The following is a 22,454-nucleotide window of genomic DNA, read 5'->3' as shown; positions in this document are numbered from 1 at the left end:
CAACCCAGATTTGGACCTCTTCAGTTGATAATATGTACTAAAATAGTACAAATGTTCTTCACATATAAATTGCTTTTGCTTAATTATGTCACATATATACTGATGAAATCTATCAAGACAATGCCAGTGCTCTAAATAGGCCTTTTAGTACATCACATTGACAACACTGTGTTGTTATTTCATTCATTACAGCTCAATTTTGTTCTCAATAATTGCTTTTAAAAATAGAATTTTGGGTAATGGTTACAGCATTTGGAATGTTAAAAATTATGATTATCACCAATAGTAGCACCATAGAACTACAATACAGTGTTGATTCACACTTTTCCCCATGTAAATACCTCAGCAAGTCGCCAATGCCGGGAATTGAACCTTGGACCTCATACACCAGAGGTGAAAACTCTAACCAATGCACCATACTCCCCCCTTGTAAGTCGGTCAAGGATAAAACTGGCTATGTAAAAAATGATGTCAACATTTTCTAATAAAGTATACTACCTACATGGAGATAATAACTGTGCAAACTCACCTGGCTGACATTTCAGGTAAATCTTGGCTAGACCCTGCAATGGCAAGACTTCATTTGGGAACAACTCATGCATCTTTTCACATTCTTTGATAACCTCAGAGTCATCTACACCAGACTAAAATACAAAGGAAACATTGTGGAAAATTGTAGTTATATTGATTTTATAATCATGATATATATACGGACACCAACGTGTTATCCTCCTCTTTCCAATATAACAGAATGTCTAAAATCATCATCATCAGGTACACATTCATTTTTATAAACCATGACATTGCAGACAACATGGGGATCTTAAAAATGAAAATATGTTTCCTCCTAATGTACAATTTCAAATTTCTGGCATACATAACTGATAAAGTTACATGGTTTAAGTAAAAGGTGGATTCGGAGTGAAGAATGGTCCACAAAGCATGATTGCCATATTCAATTGGGGGGGATGAGCCCACTCTGCACAATAACATCAACACTACACTGCAAATAATGTTGGGGTGTTTTGGGTGTTTTCATTTAACCAATTTATAAATTTTAAATATTGATGGCTTGAAAAATTGCAAAATATGTGTTATGTTTCAAATATGTGACACAAACCTGCTCCATGGGGGCCAAAGGAGGCATTTTTGCCAGAAAACCAAAGTTTTCTGATCAACCAGAATATCAGCAACTTGTTTCTAATAGGCAAGCGGGTCAAAGGAGGCATTTTTGAAAATTGAGTTTCTATAATAATTACCTTGTAGTAACATTAAACTATCATACTGAAAACACCGAAGGTCTAGCATACTTGCTTCTAAAGTTATGAGATTTTGTGATGTGTATTTTCTTATGTACTTTATTGTTTTTTACTCCATATCTTTGCCTTCCACTCAGTTTCAAATTTGCCACCTTTGGCCCCCATGGACCAGATCATGTCACATATTAAAGATTACATAATATATCTAATACAGTACCGTACTTGCAGACATAAACAACAACCAAATAAATGTTACCTTCTGCAAGTGTTTTATGTAGCCACTATAGTACTTGCAATGGTCTTGCTGATCAAGGTCAGATGAATGAAGAATGCACATATAAGCCTGCTGGAGCTACAAATACAAAATATAACACAAAAAGGGAATTGTAGCATTTCCTTATTTTGATATCATTATCAGTTATGACATCTAGATGAACTTATTTTCTGTCACCAAAATGCTTTCAATTTATCATGAGCTTATATAAGACACAAATTAAGTTCAATATCCAATACAGGTTTACCTGCATAGTGTTTCCTTCGAAAATATATATTCAAGGAGAGATAAATTAGGTTCCCAGTTCAATGTCTAATAATATGTACTAAAATAGTAAAAATGTTGTTCACATATACATTGCTTTTGCTTGATTATGTCACATATGTAGTGATGAAATCTTTCAAGACAATCCCAGTGCTCTAAATAGACCTTTTGCCAGCGGAACAAGAGTAGTACATTCATTGACAACACAGTGTTGTTATTTCATTCATTACAGCCAAATTTTGTTCTCAATAATTGCTTTTAAAATAGAATTTTTGGTTACAGCATTTGGAATGTTAAAAATTATGATTATCACCAAAAGTGGCACCATAGAACTACAATACAGTGTTGATTCACACTTTTTCCCCCATGTAAATACCTCAGCAAGTCGCCAATGCCGGGAATTGAACCTGGGACCTCGTACACCAGAGGTGAATACTCTAACCACTGCACCATGCTCTCCCCTTATAAGTTGGTCAAAGATAAAACTGGCTATGTAAAAAATGATGTCAACCTTTTCTTATAAAGTATACTACCTACATGGAGATAATAACTGTGCAAACTCACCTGGCTGACATTTCAGGTAAATCTTGGCTAGACCCTGCAATGGCAAGACTTCATTTGGGAACAACTCATGCATTTTCTCACATTCTTTGATAACCTCAGAGTCATCTACACCAGACTAAAATACAAAGGCAACATTGTGGAAAATTGTAGTTATATTGATTTTATAATCAAAATATTATTGCAGACACCAACATGTTATCATCCTCTTTCCAATATAACAGAATGTTTAAAATCATCATCATCAGGTACACATTCATTTTTATAAAACATGACATTGCAGACAACATGGGGATCTTAAAAATATGTTTCCTCCTAATGTACAATTTCAGATTTCTGGCATACAGAACTGATAAAGCTACATGGTTTAAGTAAAAGGTGGATTCGGATTGAAGAATGGTCCACAAATCATGATTGCTATAATGGGGGGATGAGCCCACTCTGCACAATAACGTCAACACTACACTGCAAATAATGTTGGGGTGTTTTGGGTGTTTTCATTTAACCAATTTATAAATTTTAAATATTGATGGCTTGAAAATTGCAAAATATGTGTTATGTTTCAAATATGTGACACAACCTGCTCCATGGGGGCCAAAGGAGGCATTTTTGCCAGAAAACCAAAGTTTTCTGATCAACCAGAATAGGCAAGCGGGTAAAAGGAAATTGAATTTCTATGATAATTACCTTGTAGTAACATTAAACTATCATATTGAAAACACAGAAGGTCTGGCATACGTGGTTCTAAAGTTATGAGGTTTTATGATGTGTATTTTCTTATGTATTTAATTGTTTTTTACTCCATATCTTTACCTTTATCTCAGTTTGAAATTTGCCACCTTTGGCCCCCATGGACCAGATCATTATTAAAGATTACATAAGATATCTAATACAGTACCGTACTTGCAGACATAAACAACAACCAAATGAATATTACCTTCTGTAAGTGTTTTATGTAGCCACTATAGTACTTCAAATGGTCTTGCTGATCAAGGTCAGATGAATGAAGAATGCACATATAAGCCTGCTGGAGCTACAAATACAAAATATAACACAAAAAGGGAATTGTAGCATTTCCTTATTTTGATATCATTATCAGTTATGACATCTAGATGAACTTATTTTCTGTCACAAAAATGCTTTCAATTTATCATGAGCTTATATGAGAGACAAATTAAGTTCCTAGTTCAATATCCAATACATGTTTACCTGCATAGTGTTTCCATCAAAAAATATATTCAAGGAGAGAGAAATTAGGTTCCCAGTTCAATGTCTGATACAGTTTGATGCCTATTCCAGACATACTATTTGCTGTTATGACCTACCTGTACAGTGTTTTCTTCTGTCAGAGTCTTCTGATCAACCAGAATATCAGCAACTTGTTTCCAATAGGTGAGCGGGTCACCTTCAGTTTTTGATGCCTCATCAATTAATGACTTCAGGTAAGTCAATGCCTGAAACAGAATTTTACCATAAAATTATTTAATGACTGATTGTATTACAAGAAACTATCTTGAGAATTCCGCCATGGACAAAATCTGATGCAGGGAAGGTAAGAGGAACTGTATAGAGCAACAAATTTGGCTTCTCCATTTGGAAGCTTTCTTTTCCATTTCATCAACAGCATTTTTCAACTTTACCTCATACTTACAGGGACCAAATTTACACTTTCACAATTATTTTAAAATAAGGATTGTGTATGTGTAGTCCACAAGCTCAGATACTTTCACAAACATGCTGGGCTGGTGTACATGTCATTTTATATTAATCCATGACATAATGAAGATTGTCTACTATGAACTGAATGTATAAAACTTGAAGAAATCACATTGTTAAGGAATAACGTTGGCCATATTGGGATCCCCCACTAACAAATTAGCCAAGTTACTTTCGTACAAACAAATTACACAAATAATGCCTTCCTATAGTCCAACATCTTGCAGTTTTCCATTGCAATAGACATAGCAGCTAATATTCCACAACCATCTTCTGTTGCAGCTAAAATTTGCCTCATGCTACTTATTTGAGTGGAAATGAAGGCCAAGAACAGAAAGTCTTTGTGGAGAATTGAAAAACATGACATCTGTCATAACAGAAAATATCTGCAAACAGGTTGGACTATATATAGCTCAGCCTTATTGGTGAATTCTGAAAGCCACTTCACTCATTTAATTCTGAATAACTACAAGTGCATGGCTTACTACTGACTGATGAAAATATTTGCACATACCTCTTTGATATTTCCAAATACTATACAAACTTGAACCAGTTTTTCAGCAGTCTCTGTCCACTTCTTCTGATCTTTGCCTTGAAGTATATCCAACATGCTCTTGTAGGTACCAATCAATTCAGGCTTATGCTCTTCTTTTTCACTTTTCTCATAGAAACCACTCAATCCCTATTGTAAAACAAAACAATGGTTGGCTTTAACCTTTCATCAAGACAAATTCTATGGGGAAGATGAAATCCTACCTGATATTGATAGCAGAGATGGAACATATTTTAAACCTTTTTTTTTCATCTTTCATAAAACACATTTTTAACTTGCCAAACTAAACTTATAGTGATGAATGTTTCAGTTTCAGGGAGCCCCTCTGTTATTGAAGTTGCCATACCGGGGTATCACAGAAAGGAAAAATCATGGCTACAAACTATCAAAGGGCAGAGAAAGGAGAAAACTTGCTTTGATACTATGCCAGGTATCTGATACTACTAATAGTTACTACTCCCTAAGAATGGACAAACTATCAAAGGGCAGAGAAAGGAGAAAACTTACTTTGATACTATGCCAGGTATCTGATACTACTAATAGTTACTATTCCCCAAGAATGGACAAACAATCAAAGGGCAGAGAAAGGAGAAAACTTGCTTTGATACTATGCCAGGTATCTGATACTACTAATAGTTACTATTCCCCAAGAATGGACAAACTATCAAAGGGCAGAGAAAGGAGAAAACTTGCTTTGATACTATGCCAGGTATCTGATACTACTAATAGTTACTACTCCCTAAGAATGGACAAACTATCAAAGGGCAGAGAAAGGAGAAAACTTACTTTGATACTATGCCAGGTATCTGATACTACTAATAGTTACTATTCCCCAAGAATGGACAAACAATCAAAGGGCAGAGAAAGGAGAAAACTTGCTTTGATACTATGCCAGGTATCTGATACTACTAATAGTTACTATTCCCCAAGAATGGACAAACTATCAAAGGGCAGAGAAAGGAGAAAACTTGCTTTGATACTATGCCAGGTATCTGATACTACTAATAGTTACTATTCCCCAAGAATGGACAAACTATCAAAGGGCAGTGAAAGGAGAAAACTTACTTTGATACTATGCCAGGTATCTGATACTACTAATAGTTACTACTCCCTAAGAATGGACAAACTATCAAAGGGCAGAGAAAGGAGAAAACTTACTTTGATACTATGCCAGGTATCTGATACTACTAATAGTTACTATTCCCCAAGAATGGACAAACTATCAAAGGGCAGTGAAAGGAGAAAACTCGCTTTGATACTATGCCAGGTATCTGATACTACTAATAGTTACTATTCCCCAAGAATGGACAAACAATCAAAGGGCAGAGAAAGGAGAAAACTTGCTTTGATACTATGCCAGGTATCTGATACTACTAATAGTTACTACTCCCTAAGAATGGCCAAACAATCAAAGGGCAGAGAAAGGAGAAAACTTACTTTGATACTATGCCAGATATCTGATACTACTAATAGTTACTACTCCCTAAGAATGGACAAACTATCAAAGGGCAGTGAAAGGAGAAAACTTACTTTGATATTATGCCAGGTATCTGATACTACTAATAGTTACTACTCCCTAAGAATGGACAAACAATCAAAGGGCAGAGAAAGGAGAAAACTTACTTTGATACTATGCCAGGTATCTGATACTACTAATAGTTACTATTCCCCAAGAATGGACAAACAATCAAAGGGCAGAGAAAGGAGAAAACTTGCTTTGATACTATGCCAGGTATCTGATACTACTAATAGTTACTATTCCCCAAGAATGGACAAACAATCAAAGGGCAGAGAAAGGAGAAAACTTACTTTGATATTATGCCAGGTATCTGATACTACTAATAGTTACTACTCCCTAAGAATGGACAAACAATCAAAGGGCAGAGAAAGGAGAAAACTTGCTTTGATACTATGCCAGGTATCTGATACTACTAATAGTTACTATTCCCCAAGAATGGACAAACTATCAAAGGGCAGAGAAAGGAGAAAACTTACTTTGATATTATGCCAGGTATCTGATACTACTAATAGTTACTACTCCCTAAGAATGGACAAACAATCAAAGGGCAGAGAAAGGAGAAAACTTGCTTTGATACTATGCCAGGTATCTGATACTACTAATAGTTACTACTCCCTAAGAATGGACAAACAATCAAAGGGCAGAGAAAGGAGAAAACTTACTTTGATACTATGCCAGGTATCTGATACTACTAATAGTTACTATTCCCCAAGAATGGACAAACAATCAAAGGGCAGAGAAAGGAGAAAACTTACTTTGATATTATGCCAGGTATCTGATACTACTAATAGTTACTACTCCCCAAGAATGGACAAACAATCAAAGGGCAGAGAAAGGAGAAAACTTGCTTTGATACTATGCCAGGTATCTGATACTACTAATAGTTACTACTCCCTAAGAATGGACAAACTATCAAAGGGCAGAGAAAGGAGAAAACTTACTTTGATATTATGCCAGGTATCTGATACTACTAATAGTTACTATTCCCCAAGAATGGACAAACTATCAAAGGGCAGAGAAAGGAGAAAACTTGCTTTGATACTATGCCAGGTATCTGATACTACTAATAGTTACTACTCCCTAAGAATGGACAAACTATCAAAGGGCAGAGAAAGGAGAAAACTTGCTTTGATACTATGCCAGGTATCTGATACTACTAATAGTTACTACTCCCTAAGAATGGACAAACTATCAAAGGGCAGAGAAAGGAGAAAACTTGCTTTGATACTATGCCAGGTATCTGATACTACTAATAGTTACTACTCCCTAAGAATGGACAAACTATCAAAGGGCAGAGAAAGGAGAAAACTTGCTTTGATACTATGCCAGGTATCTGATACTACTAATAGTTACTACTCCCTAAGAATGGACAAACTATCAAAGGGCAGAGAAAGGAGAAAACTTGCTTTGATATTATGCCAGGTACCTGATACTACTAATACACATCCAATTTCTCACTGGATGTACTCTGAAGCTACTCCGGATTACCCCCAGGGCTACTCTGTAGCGGTGCACCCCAACGCGAGTCAAAAATCCGTGGACTACTCCTATCCGGTTTTCCACGGTGTACCTCCCGTAGAGACAGCCTATAGCGGAGTACCTCTAGAGGTACTCCGTAAAAAAATGTGTGATGATCTGTTGCCAGATTGAATGCTATTTTCTCAATTTAGCTTTATTGTATGCTTTTATTAGGATATATTAGGGATTTTTGTTCTTTCTTTCTTTCTTTTTTTCCTTTTTTTCAAATATATGTTAAAGGGGGGTAACCCTATTGGTTTTGGATATGGATTGTCTTTAAAATTACATAATAATATCAAATATTGCCCCTTTATGCTGCTTTGTTAGAAAACGAGAGCATTTTCAGCGTAAATGTGAATAAATAGCCAAATTTGCAATCCAATACCTTGGTATACGTGAATTGCATTATGGGCAGGCAAGCAACAACAACAATTGCTGGCATGCTGTACAATAACCGGCAAGTATTGAACGGAAAATATTTGTTTTTTTCGTTCCGTTTCTGAAAAAAAGGAAACAAAATATATTTCCCCTTGCAATATGTACATTTCAAATGAATATCAAAAAGTTTGGGTTAAAAATGGAGAGGAAAAAAAACTTCCGATACCGGGGTTTGAACCGGGTATCTTTCGGGTTAAACACAACGCGCTAGTCGATTGAGCTAAATCGCCCACTTCGTCCATCTTGGAATTGTATAAGTATATATATCGGCGTACCGTCTCCTCAGCAGTTAGTGTGGTTCGCTTTTTCACAGAATGTGTATGGCCTTGAAACCAAAGTAGCTGTTGAGGAGACTGATGATTCGCAATAATTCCGTTCCCACAATTCCGACGAAGTTTTCGTATTTACAAACTGGTATACCTGTAAAACCGCTGTGATTCATGATTTCTCGAAATACATCGACTTGGAGCGTCAAATTTCAGGATAGTAATGAGAAAAATAGTATCTATCATGTGATACCAAAACCTCATCAACAATGAAAAATATCGGGGGGATGATGCTGTCGATCGGGTCACGGACCTTTAATAGTATAATAATAGAAAATAGTAAACAAGTAAATAGGCCTATAAACAAGTTCAGAAATAAGCAAGTAAAATTAATGAAGTAAATAACTGACTAAATAAATTTATCAATGAATAAACAAGTAAATAAAATAATAGGTAGGCCTAATTAAATTAACAAGTAAAAACTACACAAATAAGAAAGTAAATAAGTAAACATGTGTATGCCTATTAGGCCTAAAAAAGAATAGTACTCGTAGGCCTAGGCCTATGTAAAATAATCAATATTAGAATGATAATAATTATCATTAACTTGGTTGTTATTTAGCTTTTTAATTTGATTACCTGTTTGCTTACATGTTTTTTCATTTGTTTGAGTAGGCCTGCATTTGTATGTTTTTAAGCATTTTTCTTTGCATATTATACTTGAATGATTGGTCATTTATTTTAGGACCCCACTTTTATTCATTTATTTTTTACGCTTTTATTAAATTTATTATTAGTTTTATATTTATTATTTATTTACGTGTATTATATTATACTTATTTACTTTTTAATTGTTTAGTAACTTATTTGAATATTTACTTTTTAATAAATAAGTGACCAATCATTCAAGTATAATAATAAGCAAAGAAAAATGTTTAAAAAACAAACAAATGCAGGCCTACTCAAACAAACGAAAAAACATATCAAACAGGTAAGTCAAAGTAAAAGATGAATATTACAACCGAGAAAATATGAAAACTGCGAGTAACATCAATGAAAGTTAAAAGACTAGTAGGCCTAGCCAAAACATGTAAAATATCAAAAACTGTATTGCAAGTATATTAATATAGGCCTAGGCCTAGGCTAGGCTACGACTTGCAACAGTAAAGTAATGTGGTGCAAAATGTTAGGAAAACAGCATGAAAACAAGAAATTCAATAAGTATAAATTATGAATAAATTTTAACTGTGGGTCCAATAATAAACTCCTGTAATAAACAAACAACATGGGAAAGTAGAACCGCGAACCGCAGTATGCACACTTTCTTTAAAATACAGAACGACAACGTCATGCAAGCATCTCAAGTTTAGCAAAACTAAAAACATAACAAGAAACACAAAATTAAATAAAGAGTGAAAATGAGTATAAAAACAAATTGAGAAGAAATCGAACTGTCGTTAAACAAAAGAACAAGTTTCTACAAATGAAACAAAACCACTAAAAAGAAACAAAATGATAGTCCGTGGTCTCCGTGCCGACTGAAAGCGATTCATGACGCCCTATGCAAGCGTGCAAACATGGTCAATCAATTAATCAAAACAACAAACACTGACAAACGTTCGCTTTGCTAAAAATAGCTGGATACGCGCACTAGTACGCTGCCGATTCTGGCGTTCGGCGAGTTGTTTACCGCTGCCGGTCAATGACCCGTTTGGCTGCGGTTGTACACGGAGCTGACCCGGTGTTACTCCAGGGTTGGCTCGTGGCTGACAGCTATCAGATGTACTTCAGAGTAGCTTCTTAAGAGTACCTTTGGAGTAGCTCCGATATGGCGATCCAGAAGTTGGCACTAGAGTAGCACGGAGTTGGCTTCTAGACAGACAATGGATGGAGTAGCAGCGAAGTAGCTCTGATATGGTGTATCCACTATGGGGTTTGCTAAGGTGTAGCTACTTCGGGTAGCTTCAGAGTAGCTCTATTAAGGTGTAGCTTCAGGGCTACACCAGGTGTAGCCGCGAAGGTAATCTGCGCGGGGGTAAACCCTGAATGAGAATCTGGATGTCAACTATCAATAGTGAGCAACAATAATATTATTACAAGACATTGTTTGATCTTTTCCAACTGCTATACCATATAATTCCATCTGCAAGCATACCTCTAAATGAGTGGATCATTTTTGACAAAAGAGTTGAAAGACAGACACCCTCCACAAAACATTATTTGGAGTTTGAGCAAATAGATTACTGATACAGGCAGCAGTACAAACATGTATTATTGTAATACCAATCTATTGTAATGTTTTTGTGGAAGGTGTCTGCCTTTTGTCTTTTTCGTCATTTTAGGCTGCAGGCATATATGCTTGTAGATGGAATTCTACTGTAAGAGTACATCCCCTTATATACTAAGCAAATTCATGGCTGCTAACAGTTTAAACCATTGCTATCAAATCACCAGTAACATACCTGCCAAGCTAATAATTGTTGTGAATCTGTTTCTATTGCTTTCTTGTAAGCCATGACTGCTTGGTCTGGTTGGCCCATCTCTCCTGCTGCTATTCCAATAAATACCAGAGCATTGTAGTTACCTTTGTCTTGCTTCAACACTCCCTACACAATAAGTGGAAAATCACGATTAAGGTTAACAAATGTTTTTATACTGGAACGCATAATGTATGATAAGAGAATAAATTGCAACTCCCTAAAAGACACCACCAATGTCAAGGATTGGCACGCTGATGATGGAGAAAGATTTCTCAAAAAAATTTGATAAAAATGACAGTTAGTGATGTTGGACATTTCAAGAACTCGGCACACTTAAAATAATGATATCACCCATGTTATATCAAGTGATGTTGGACATTTCAAGAACTCAACACACTTAAAATAAGGATATCATCCATGTTATATCAAGTGATGGAGACACAGCTGGGGTCTCAAAACAATACTTTTATTCTCTTTTTTGAACACAAACAAAATCATATCCAGTCAAAAAGTTGGCAACCTGCAAACAGGGGGACCTGTGTACGACTGTACAATTCATAACCTCATAGTATGTGTGTGATCCAATCATATTTTATTAGTATGTAAACAGCAAATGCAAAGATGGAGGTCATTAATATTTCACAATTACCTCAGCCCAAAACAAACATCCGATTTCCTGCAATGACCTCAAAACAGATAGAGCGCAGTTATTATTGTCTACATGTAAAAAAAATTTTAAACGCAGTGATTTATAGTGCGCTACGCACAGGCACAATGCCTAGACATTTGATTCACAAGCCTCAGCATACTTTACAGGTTGTTGTTGACCACTACGGCCACATATCATTCCACAAACCATTAAACAACAACACAAGGACTTACAGCTAAGAAGCTCACACCCTAGACATTCCACAATTGACCATCGCACCCAGGATCAGCTCCCCAAGTTTTGTACAGGTTACAACAAGACAATTAGCAGTAAATTCCTTGTCCAGGGGAATTTCAAGCTAACTCAATTTTTAACACGAGAGCATACTAACCACCACCAGGGTTCAACCCCGCACCTCTTGCACCATAGTCGAACACCTTATCGATTGAGCTAACTTGACTGCTAAATAATATACATAAGATAATATCAGATATACTCTAACATTAGTTTCAAACTATACCTTGCAGTGCTTGAGGGCCTCCTTGTATTCCTTATTACGAATTGCTTCCCGGGCACTCTTGAGCAAACTTTTAATTTCCTTGTTACTTCCACCTCCAGTTGCCATCATCAACCTGCAATTAGATATTTTACATCATATCTCAGTTATGCATTCAAAAATCAGTTCACCACATCTAAGTCTGAGTCAGAGTCTACGTCTGAGTCCCTGGTTTTGAAGTCCTTGAGGATCAAGTCCAAATCTGAATCCTTGACTCTTGCGTTTTCAGAGTCCTCCCATAAATTTCATTTACAAATACATGTAGCTATTTGCAGAGCTTGCTGCAATTGGCTATGGGGCAGCAAGGTCCTAGACCTAACCTGTGTACATGGATAATGTGTGGCTACTTTGTGGAGAGTGGACATGCGAACAGATGCGATGTTACAGCAATGTCAATGAATAACAACTTAAATACAGTACATGCATTCGGGGGATTGTACAAATGAAGTCCTGTTTTCGGCCTGTTCCAGGGTGAATATTCTCATTTTTCTTCATTAAAGAGCGATGACTAGTTTTTTACAGCCACTTTGAAGTTTGATTACAGGTAACTTTCACAAGTCATATAATAGGGTAGAAACGATATCTGTACAAAATACACATTTTGATTTTAAAGTTTATTGTATTATAAATTTTTGGGAACATCCTGATTATGTTTTAGGGTCATCTCAGGAACATAACAAATTTGGTTTGGTTCGGTCCTGTGGGGGTGCAAAGCAGCTGGACCTAGCTCCCAGAGTATAATGTTGTGCTTACAATATTCAATTACATATATATCTCTGAACACTGTTTGTAATTTTGACCCTTTTGTCACACTTTGGTACCATTATTTCTAATTATACCCATGGTCATTTTCTCGGTAAAGGGTGTAACTTTGGATTTTTAACACTTTGATCCGTAGTGGTCTAATAAATCTACAGAATTCCACAATTTTTGGCCACATAAGTCATCAAGGTAGCATAATCATCTTTGGGAGTTACTGCGTTCAGTTTTGGCAGGCTAAAATGTCCATAAATATGGCCTTTTTGATGTGTTTTCTTCAGTTAGTTCATGGATAATTTTTCGGAGGCTTCATTTTCCGTTAACAATTGTTAACTAACTTTGTGGGTATATAGCTTTGGTTCATAATTCTTTTTGTTATTTCTTTATTTTTTCTGGATTCATAACAGTTGATTACTTAACTTGAAATAGGTAACAAAAATTAGCCGATTTGCAAGCTTTTAAATTTTTTTATAAAATCTTGACTTCATAGAGGCGATTTTCCGTTAACTCTTTTGAAGCCTCTGAAACAAACTGTTCAGCTAGCTTGCGCAAATATAAATAAAAGAGCTCATCCAATCTATTTATCAAAATGTAGCAAAGTAGATCCTCAATTCACTTGTTTTTAAACAGTGGAGATATACATCACCGTTTGAATATGGGACCCAATACAAACCTCTGAAACAAATGAAGTCTCCAAAACAACAATAAGATTAATTATCATCTTTGCACATCTAAATTGGTGTGTTTCATATTGATATCTGCATTGTAATTGTTACTTGATATGTGCAGAATGTCATAAATTTAAAAAAGTGTTGATATTATGGTTAATGTTTGAAAAATATACTGATACCCAAGAAAGCCTGTTTCGGAGGCTTCACACGCAAGTTAACACCATACTTAACAAATGGGTGAAAAAATTTAAGTGTGATAAATCTACAATATCTGCAGCATAGAATTATTGATTCAATACACACAAGAAAATAACAGCTTAGATGATCCCAACAGTGTTCTTTTCAAAAAAACTACTTCTGCAATGTTTAACCATTGTTAACATGAAGCCTCCGAAACAAAAAATCATGACTTGCTGTGATAATTTACTTTTTGTCACAACTGAAATTCAATACTTAGAAACAAAGCAGTCGCGCCCTCTGGGTACCAAAAAAAAAGAGAGAGAGAGAGAGGGAAGGAGGGAGGGAGGGGAGAGAGAAAAAGAGGAGAGATCGAACTAGAGGAACAGGACATTAATTTGCAGGCTTCAAAATACAAGTTAATTTAGGCCTTATGCGACTATAGATAGCCCTATGCTAGCCTATATTTTGTGATAGGGGACCTACTTTCCGAGCACGTTGGGAGCACACTTGTAGGCCTATGGCATAAATTGCTTGGGCCGGGGGGAGTATGATATTTTGAGCAGTTACTACTCTCCATTGCAGAAAAATACAGAACTTTTTTTTTTTTTTTTGATTAAAAAAATATCATCCTGTTTTGCCAAATGAAACATAGCTATATAATATCCTGGTGAGTGCAGTTGAATGTTTTAATCTTTCTACTTCTTATATCCTAATCGTTTAGTTAGTTCTTACTGGCAATAAAAGTCAAATTTTAATATTTTTGCAATTTGAGGGAAAATGGTCCAAAAACATGCAATTTTGTGTGTTTTCTTACAATTGTAGTCACAAAATTGTAAGACTTGGCACAAGTCTAAGCATTCAAAATCTTGAGTATAGGGTAAGAGGTAGCTCATAATTTTAATATTATATGTTATTTTTGCCAATTGGTTATGACAAAGATTGGAAAATGTGTTTTCCAAAAAATAGAGTGCATACCTTGAAATTAGCCTTTGTTCAAGTCTTTGGGCTTGATTGTCACAGAATACGAAAAATGTCGAAAAACACCCTAAAATGTATGTTTTGGGCCCTTATTTCCAAAAATTGACCAAATATTAAAATTTTACTTTCATTGCCAATTAGGACTAACTAAAGGATTAGGATTTAGCTATGTTTCATGTGGCAAAACAGGATAATATTTTATTAAAAAATTGCCTCCTCCCCCAAAAGAAAGAGGAAAGGAGAAAAAAAGAAGAGAAAGGGAGAAAAGGAGAAGGGAAAAGGTTAAATTGCACGTATAAGTAGGCCCATGCCTAAACCGCAGTCGGGTCATTCTATAATTATAGGCTTATAGGTCTGTGATTATTTTAGGCATTGCTTGAAGGCGGGTCCTCTGCCCAAAAGCATGTGAAAATTACGGCGGGCAATTCAACATCGATCCATGCATGCTTTAATTGCGAATCTCAAGTCTTATGCTGGTTTCATACTATCCTGCCGCTTGCCGATGAGCGGCGTGGCGCACACGCATTGCAGACAAACGGACACAATCAAGGCTTGTCATTGGTTGAAATGCCCTGCAGTGGCAGGAAAGTCTGACGGGGGCATTAGGCCTAAAATGTAGTATTTAAAATTTTACCATTTGAGTTCGGGCCCTTTTTTGTTTTAAAAAGCAATGATATATAGTGTAAAAATGATGCACCAAATGGCTTCAATTGGACCTTCATTTTGCAAAATTTGAAACTTTTCAGGGGAACATCCCCTCAGAAACCCCCGCGTATATAAACAACTGCCTTTTAAGCTTCTGTATTTAACACCCAGCACTTGATGTTTAAACCAAATACAATAACAGTGAAAAAAGTGGCTTCAATTGGCCTGTCATTTCGCAAATTTGATATTTTCGGCTTTTTCAAACTAAAATTTTACACAATAAAATTGCCAAAATGGTCCTCCAAATAGCATCAATTAGGTCTTCATTTTGCAAAACTTTCTCACTTCTGGTGGGCACATCCCCTCAGACACCCCCCCCCCCCGCATGCGCAACTTTATGTTTACATGTAAAGCAATACCGGGTAATTTATACAATAAAGGTCAAAACTTGTCCATGAATGGCTTCAATTGGGCCGTCAATACCCGTCATTTGGCAAATTTTAGGCTTTTTCAAACTAAAATTTTGCACAATTAATGACAAAATGGTCCACCAAACGGCTTCAATTGGGTCTTCATTTTCCAAAATTTTCTATCTTCTGCGGCGGGCACATCCCCTTCGCGGCCATCCCGGGCGGCCATATTGTATTTCACATCAAAACCATAATTCACGCCCCGGTCTACAAATTCCTGGATACGCTACTGCAAAGCATGAAAATTGGTAATTGTGATATTTTTTACCTATTTTTTCATGTCAACTTGTAGTAGTTAGCCAAATATTTTACTTTTATGATCACTTGTGTTGTTAAGGGATCTAAAATGAGCGTTTATTGCGTTTCGACAGTATTTTTTGTGGGACATGAGAGCACCTCAGACCTATCGAATTGCATTCTGAATACTGAAGCATGTCTTTCTGATATCAAATAATTTTCATTTTTGAAAATCACAATATAATACAAATTTTATGACAAATTATAAAAAATTGATATTTTTCAAATTTTTGATATATAACAGTCCTCAAGTAAATTATATAAATCTAATGATATATTCTTAAAGTGTATGTAGCAGGGAGGAAAAGCCGACGGTCAATTGAAAATTTTGACCTTTCATATTGAAGATATGGATTTTTTTCCCAAAAAGACCTAATTTTTTTGGGTGTTTTGGGAAAAAAAAATCCATATCTTCAATACTGTAAAGGTCAAAATTTTCAATTGATCGTCGGCTTTTCATCCCACCTACATACACTTTAAGTATAAATCATCAGATTTATAAAGTTTACTTCAAGTACTGTTAAATATCAAAAATATCAATTTTAATGATTTGCCATAAAATGTGTATTAAATTGTAATTTCAAAAATCAAAATTATTTGATATCAGAATGACATTCTTCGTATTCAGAATGCAATTCGATATGTCTGATGTGCTCTAATGTCCCAAAATAAATACTGTCCAAACGCTCATACCCCAGCCCTTAACTGAAGCCTCCGAAAAACAAATCGCTTGAATTGCCAATTCTAAAAAATAACTCCAATTTCTATGAAACTTGGCTGGGAGGTTCCTTTTATCGAGTAGTATTTGTACATGAAGTTAGACATTCAAATTATTTTAGGAACCCAATTCAATCTTAAAAAATATGTTTAAGGTTGGGAAATTTCCATTGTAAATGACACTTGTTGTTAAAGATTTTAAAAACTGCAATTACAAACATAGCAAAACATGGTATAAAATTTAACTTATCTGTTGACTTAATTAATGGAATTTCACATGTATTCCAGCTTTCATTTCATAATTTTCTGAGCTTATGTAAAATACATTTTTTTCTTAGATTTTAACCAAAATGTAATGGAAATGTCAAATTTTTATTATATTAAATCAAAAGGTTTAAGGGATCTGGAATGAGTGTTTTTGAGCGTTTCGACAGTATTTTTTGTGGGACATGAGAGCACATCAGACATATCGAATTGCATTCTGAATATGAAGGATGTCTTTCTGATGTCAAATAATTTTCATTTTTTGAAATTCACGATATAATACAAATTTTATGACAACTTATTAAAATTTGATATTTTCACATTTTTGATATTATAACAGTACTCGAAGTAAATTTTATAAATCTAATGACATATTCTTAGAGTGTATGCAGCTGGGAGGAAAAGCCGATGATCAATTGAAAATTTTGACCTTTCATATTGAAGATATGGATTTTTTCCCCAAAAGACCTAATTCTTTTTGGTGTTTTGGGAAAAAAATCCATATCTTCAATACGAAAGGTCAAAATTTTCAATTGATCGTCGGCTTTTCATCCCACCTACATACACCTTAAGTATAAATCATCAAGGTCATAATTTCATTCATAAAAACATGCCTGATTAATCCCAACCACTCCGAGCTACCGATTATTTAAGACCATGTTAGGGACGGGCACATCTGAGCGAGGGTGCTATTTATTTTACTTGATAATAAAGCCCTATGTAAATCTGCGCCATTTTGTGCCACTGAAAACACCATTTTTGGAGAAAATGATGAATAAAACCAAAATGAATCGTTTTCAGATGCTCTAGTTTGCATTGACAACAGATTCAATGCTTTAGGAAGCAGAATGCAACATTGACTTCACTTTTTAATATTTTTTTCTGTGAGATATGCCTTGGTGAAAATCACCGTTTTGGTCAAAAAAGGGGTTAAAAAGGGGCATTTTTGGGAAAAATTTCTATTTTGACCCAAAATTCTGACAAAAGGGAAATGGTTTGACAAAAACTTTCATCCTTTTCACATAACAATTCCAATTTACTTATTTGCTGGGAGAAAGCACTTTTTTGTTATCGCTTGGGAAAAATCATTGTTTTTGCCTAAAATGGGCCCAAAATGGCCTAAAAATGGAAAAATTTGACCAAAATTAGCACAAAAATCACATTTTACCACCTTAAAAATTGAATTTTCATACAAAATTTCACAGATGTGTTGGAAATGATAACATACATAATATTCAACAAAAATTTGATAAAATTACAATGAAAAAAAAAATTGACAGGGGGCACAAAATTATCAAGTCCCCCATGCACTCCTATGGTAAGTCTTATCAGAGAAAATAGCCCAATGTTCCGACAGTAATTTCGTCATAACTTCACTTAGCAATACAGTAGAAGATTGGTTTTGGTGTCAAATTGTTTCTGAGAAGTTCTCTCTTCCAATAAGGCACGTGAAAGTCGATTCGAGTTTATCGTCCCCGCCAGCGTCACTTTTTGGAAACCAAAAACACCAGCGTCAAATTTTCAAAAATGCCAAAATAATTCATTATTTTCAAAGTATCGGTGTTTTCACCAGTTTTAGCAATTGGAAACATATATTTTTGTTTGTAAAACATATATAAATTCATAACTTGGAAGCAAAACCAGGTTTTTTTCGAACTTTTCTAGTCCCTACCCATATAAAAACCTGTTTATAAATAACATGAGTGTGGATTTAAATCAACACGCATTTTAGGTCAATAATGAAATCTGATGAAATAATGAAAAATTGAAAATTAAAAAGTCACCTCACCAACCCGGGGAAAAAAAGGGACGATAAACTCGGAATTGACTTTCATGGGCCTAAACAACAATTCATGTTAATAGAATTAATTTGAAATTTGTATGCCTATCCCTAACCATGTGAATGTGACGTGATTGGGTTCATGAATATTTAATGAGCAGCGCGATAATGCCTCAAACGGTAAAAAGATGACGGGGATCACCAAAATTCCGATGCTATGCACTTTGCATGATTTGTGGTACCTGGCGTGCTAACCGGCTCCTTTACAGTAAAGTTTACTTCTAACTTTGTACAGCGTGAATGGGGGTAGTTTGTTGTGCCTAATAGAATAGAAATAATGAATAATGAATAATGAAAAAAAGCCGTGTGGGATGTCAAAAAGTTCTGGACGCACATCTACTACTTCAATTCCCATGCCTTCCTGCAGGAGTGCATGGGGCGTCACGGTATAGTGTAGTGTTATTCAGATTTCCTTTTACAAGCGTACTGCTTCAGACTGCGTTACTGGCCTGTATCTCGTTTCAGGGAAAGAACGTCTCACGTACATACCTGTTTTCAATGACTTTGCAACAATGTTTCTATTGTCAGCAGTAACACCTTGCATTCATACTTTTGAGTTTGTATGGAGCACATTCGTACACATTATAAATAAGTGAAATCAGAATATCCTGAAAGGAATTTAGGTAACAAATTCAACGACACTGACCTCGCACCAGCTAATGTTTTCATGTAAACATGGCGTCATTAGACATTTTAGCCTACGTTTCAGTATCCTACTATCGGATCGTTGAAACAACAAAACCTCAATCCCCGGCCTCATTCACGAATTCACTCACCTTCCTACACCACCAGTTGTAATAAAACTCAAAACATCCCGTGTTATTCCTCAAAACTACATGTACCTTCATTAATAAAAAATTGAAATCCTAGTAGAAATCCGTTATCGAAAATTGTTTGATATAAACCGTCAACAAAAGTAATTTTTCTGAAGAGTAGATACCACGTGTCAAAATGGCGGCTCGCAGTCGCATCCCCTGCTTTGTACATGTACCAAGGTCACAGTCTATCTACGTGAAGAACAGTCAGGGTCAGTGGACAGCGCAACCTGTCCGCCGTAATATATGCACCTAATATGGGCATAATGGCTCCGCCCAATATACGGCGCTGTCAATCAGCGAACAGACTCTTACCCAGGTAAGAGCTCACGCTGTCCTTACTTTAGCGATTAGGATCGACGAACGTCAGGCCGACACAATCTGGTTGTGTAGGAGACTATCATCGTGATGACCACGTTGGAACCATTGGATTTACGCAAGAAATATTCATTGCCAGGACTGAAGCGGTGTGGCCATTTCTATGTTTGTACCGGGCAAGTACCGGACATTTTTCAACACAGAGCGAGCGGATTTTACAGCAAATTCGTCCAAAGGTAAGCAAAGGGTTGGGGATCGCATTTTTAACTTTGACTAAACTGTTTCGGAGTTAAGGTTCGCTAAAAAGTAGACCATTTCGGGGCTGTATTTGTTGTGCATGTCACATTGTGAACAATGAGTGAAAACCGACAATATTCGCTGAAGAATTATTGCCACGCTTTAGTATACCGCCGTTCCGGAGAACGGCGGTATACATGTATACCTAGTACTGCTTGCCGTCCAGCGCGTATTATTTTGCACATGGTCCAATGCACACGCTTGACGTCGCGCACGTATACGTGATAGTTAATTTGTAAAAGGGAATCTGAATAATACTTTATGGTGGTTTGAACTGTCTTTGGTAAGTAAGCTTAAAAAATAGCTAAAAATGTATCAAGACACTGCCGGTATAGGCAGGTGAACATCGAGATTTACACAAACAGTGAATAAAGCATCATAGTTTCTATGTTTTCATGATTAACACATGTCATACTACCTTTCTGTGCACTTTTTACTTCAAAATTTGCCAAAATGTTTCGATTTCACAGGACGTCTGCTCTGTTTCGCATGCTACTCAATTATGGTTACGGGCTGTGTCAGAGAAAATAAAGGTAGCAGAACTGAAATTCGAGGCGCACACCACTAAATAAAGTCCCATTGAAATATAATATGAAGGGGCTATAAAGCAATAATTATGAGCCCCAGGGCTCCACATGGAGTGTTGAGTCTACTGTTGACCAGTAATTTTCCAGATCCAGATTCCAGATCCAGGGGAGGAAAAAAATTTGACCAGCCGACAGGGGGCCTATGGAAATGCTTGAATATGCAAATAGGCCTATATCTAGACCATTTTATATCTAGACCATTCTTAAACTTAAATATGTTGCAGTTCTCCATGCGGAAATGCACCAAAAATGTTGCACTACGGCATGCGGAAGTGCACATCCCGACCTGCATCACCTGATGCGGAAATGCAGGTCTGGAAGTGCATGACGGATTGTACAGTTCCGCATGCAGAACTGTATAAGGGGTGGTGCAATAATTATGTGTACCCCCGGGTGGTGAATTCTCAAAATGGTCTGCCAAATATCGCTTGCCCCCCTTTGGCGTGACAAAAAATCTTTGCCCCCCTTTCGACGTGCTAAAAACCTTTGCCCCCCCTCTTTCGGCGTGCCAAAAAACTTTGCCCCCCTACACATGTAAGATTTTGGGGAACCCGAATTTAAAACCGTAAATTGTCTTACCATATAATGCCAGCGTAGCGATCAGGAAATTTTGCATATTTGAACGTGTTCCTAACGTTTTCCTACGCTTTTTAGGGCGCACGGTAATATAGAAACGGTGCCCAAAATATCTGTGCCAAAATTGCTTCCCCCCCTTTCGACCTGCCAAAATTGCTTGACCCGCCTTTTGACCTGCCAAAAAATGCTTGCCCCCCCCTTTTGGCTTGCCAAAAATCTTTGCCCCCCCTATAATTCACCACCCCGGGGGTACACATAATTATTACACCACCCCTAAGCGGAAGTGTGCAGTACCGCATGCGGTATACTGCACATATAATAGCGGTCGGTTTTAATACCTGCCGAGGGGGGAGGGACAAGCATTTTTGGCAGAAAATTTTCATCAGGGATAAATGGGGACCCTTTAAACTCTTTAAAAGGGAAACGCTCATGCCGTATGGAATTCACATGACTATTTGGTATAGGCCTATATACACTATCCTGCAAACTCGTTCAGGGGCTGTGCAATAATTATCAGCCCCCCTCGGGGGGGGGGTAAAATTTCCAAATGGCTTGCCAAAATCGCTTGCCCCCCCTCTCGGACCGCCAAAAATTCTTTGCCCCCCCCTTGAACATGCCAAATTTTTGGGATCCCAATTTGCAAACCTTTAAATGGTCTAGATGCATGTTGCGAGCACAGCAAGCAGGAAAATTTGCATATTTAAGCGTTTCCGTACTGTTTTCCTAAGCCTTTATAGAGTGTTTTATTAAAAAGGCGCCCCATGAATGTGTGCCAAAATCGCTTGCCCCCCCTCTCGGCTTGCCAAAATTGCTTGCCCCCCCTTTTGGCTCGCCAAAAATTTCTTGCCCTCCCCCTCCCCCACAATTGTACCCTCCCCCAGGGCTCATAATTATTGCACAGCCCCTTAATGCCCAGGGGTTTAATGAGGACGAAGCAAATGGATTTGCAGAAGTATCCTACTTAGGTTCAAAGGTTGAAATAATTTC

The 22,454-nt window shown here is 36.5% G+C and overlaps 1 protein-coding gene across 1 annotated transcript; it reads right to left on the bottom strand.

Moving 5' to 3' along the window:
- Positions 1 to 2,326: 2,326 nt before the first annotated feature.
- LOC140158360 (tetratricopeptide repeat protein 37-like) lies at positions 2,327 to 20,810 on the bottom strand. The gene is made up of 7 exons (XM_072181451.1): positions 20,723 to 20,810; positions 12,018 to 12,129; positions 10,831 to 10,974; positions 4,589 to 4,756; positions 3,684 to 3,812; positions 3,296 to 3,391; positions 2,327 to 2,476 (listed from the first exon to the last, which is right to left on the bottom strand). The coding sequence occupies exons 2-7, from the start codon at positions 12,123 to 12,125 to the stop codon at positions 2,327 to 2,329; spliced, it is 795 nt and encodes a 264-aa protein (XP_072037552.1). The 5' UTR covers positions 12,126 to 12,129; positions 20,723 to 20,810.
- Between the last annotated feature and the right edge of the window lie 1,644 nt (positions 20,811 to 22,454).

The sequence above is a fragment of the Amphiura filiformis genome, chromosome 8 (genome assembly GCF_039555335.1).
Source record: "Amphiura filiformis chromosome 8, Afil_fr2py, whole genome shotgun sequence".
Taxonomy (NCBI): Eukaryota; Metazoa; Echinodermata; class Ophiuroidea; order Amphilepidida; family Amphiuridae; genus Amphiura; species Amphiura filiformis.
The sequence above is the reverse complement of the archived record's forward strand: the minus strand, read 5'-3'. Positions and strand labels throughout refer to the sequence as shown.

Excerpts from the sequence above, each read along its gene's own strand:
- LOC140158360 (XM_072181451.1), bottom strand. The coding sequence starts at position 12,125 with ATGATGGCAACTGGAGGTGGAAGTAACAAGGAAATTAAAAGTTTGCTC. Across the intron at positions 4,757-10,830 it reads AACAATTATTAGCTTGGCAG|GGATTGAGTGGTTTCTATGA; the intron begins GTATGTTACTGG and ends GTTTTACAATAG. Across the intron at positions 3,392-3,683 it reads CAGAAGAAAACACTGTACAG|CTCCAGCAGGCTTATATGTG; the intron begins GTAGGTCATAAC and ends TTGTATTTGTAG.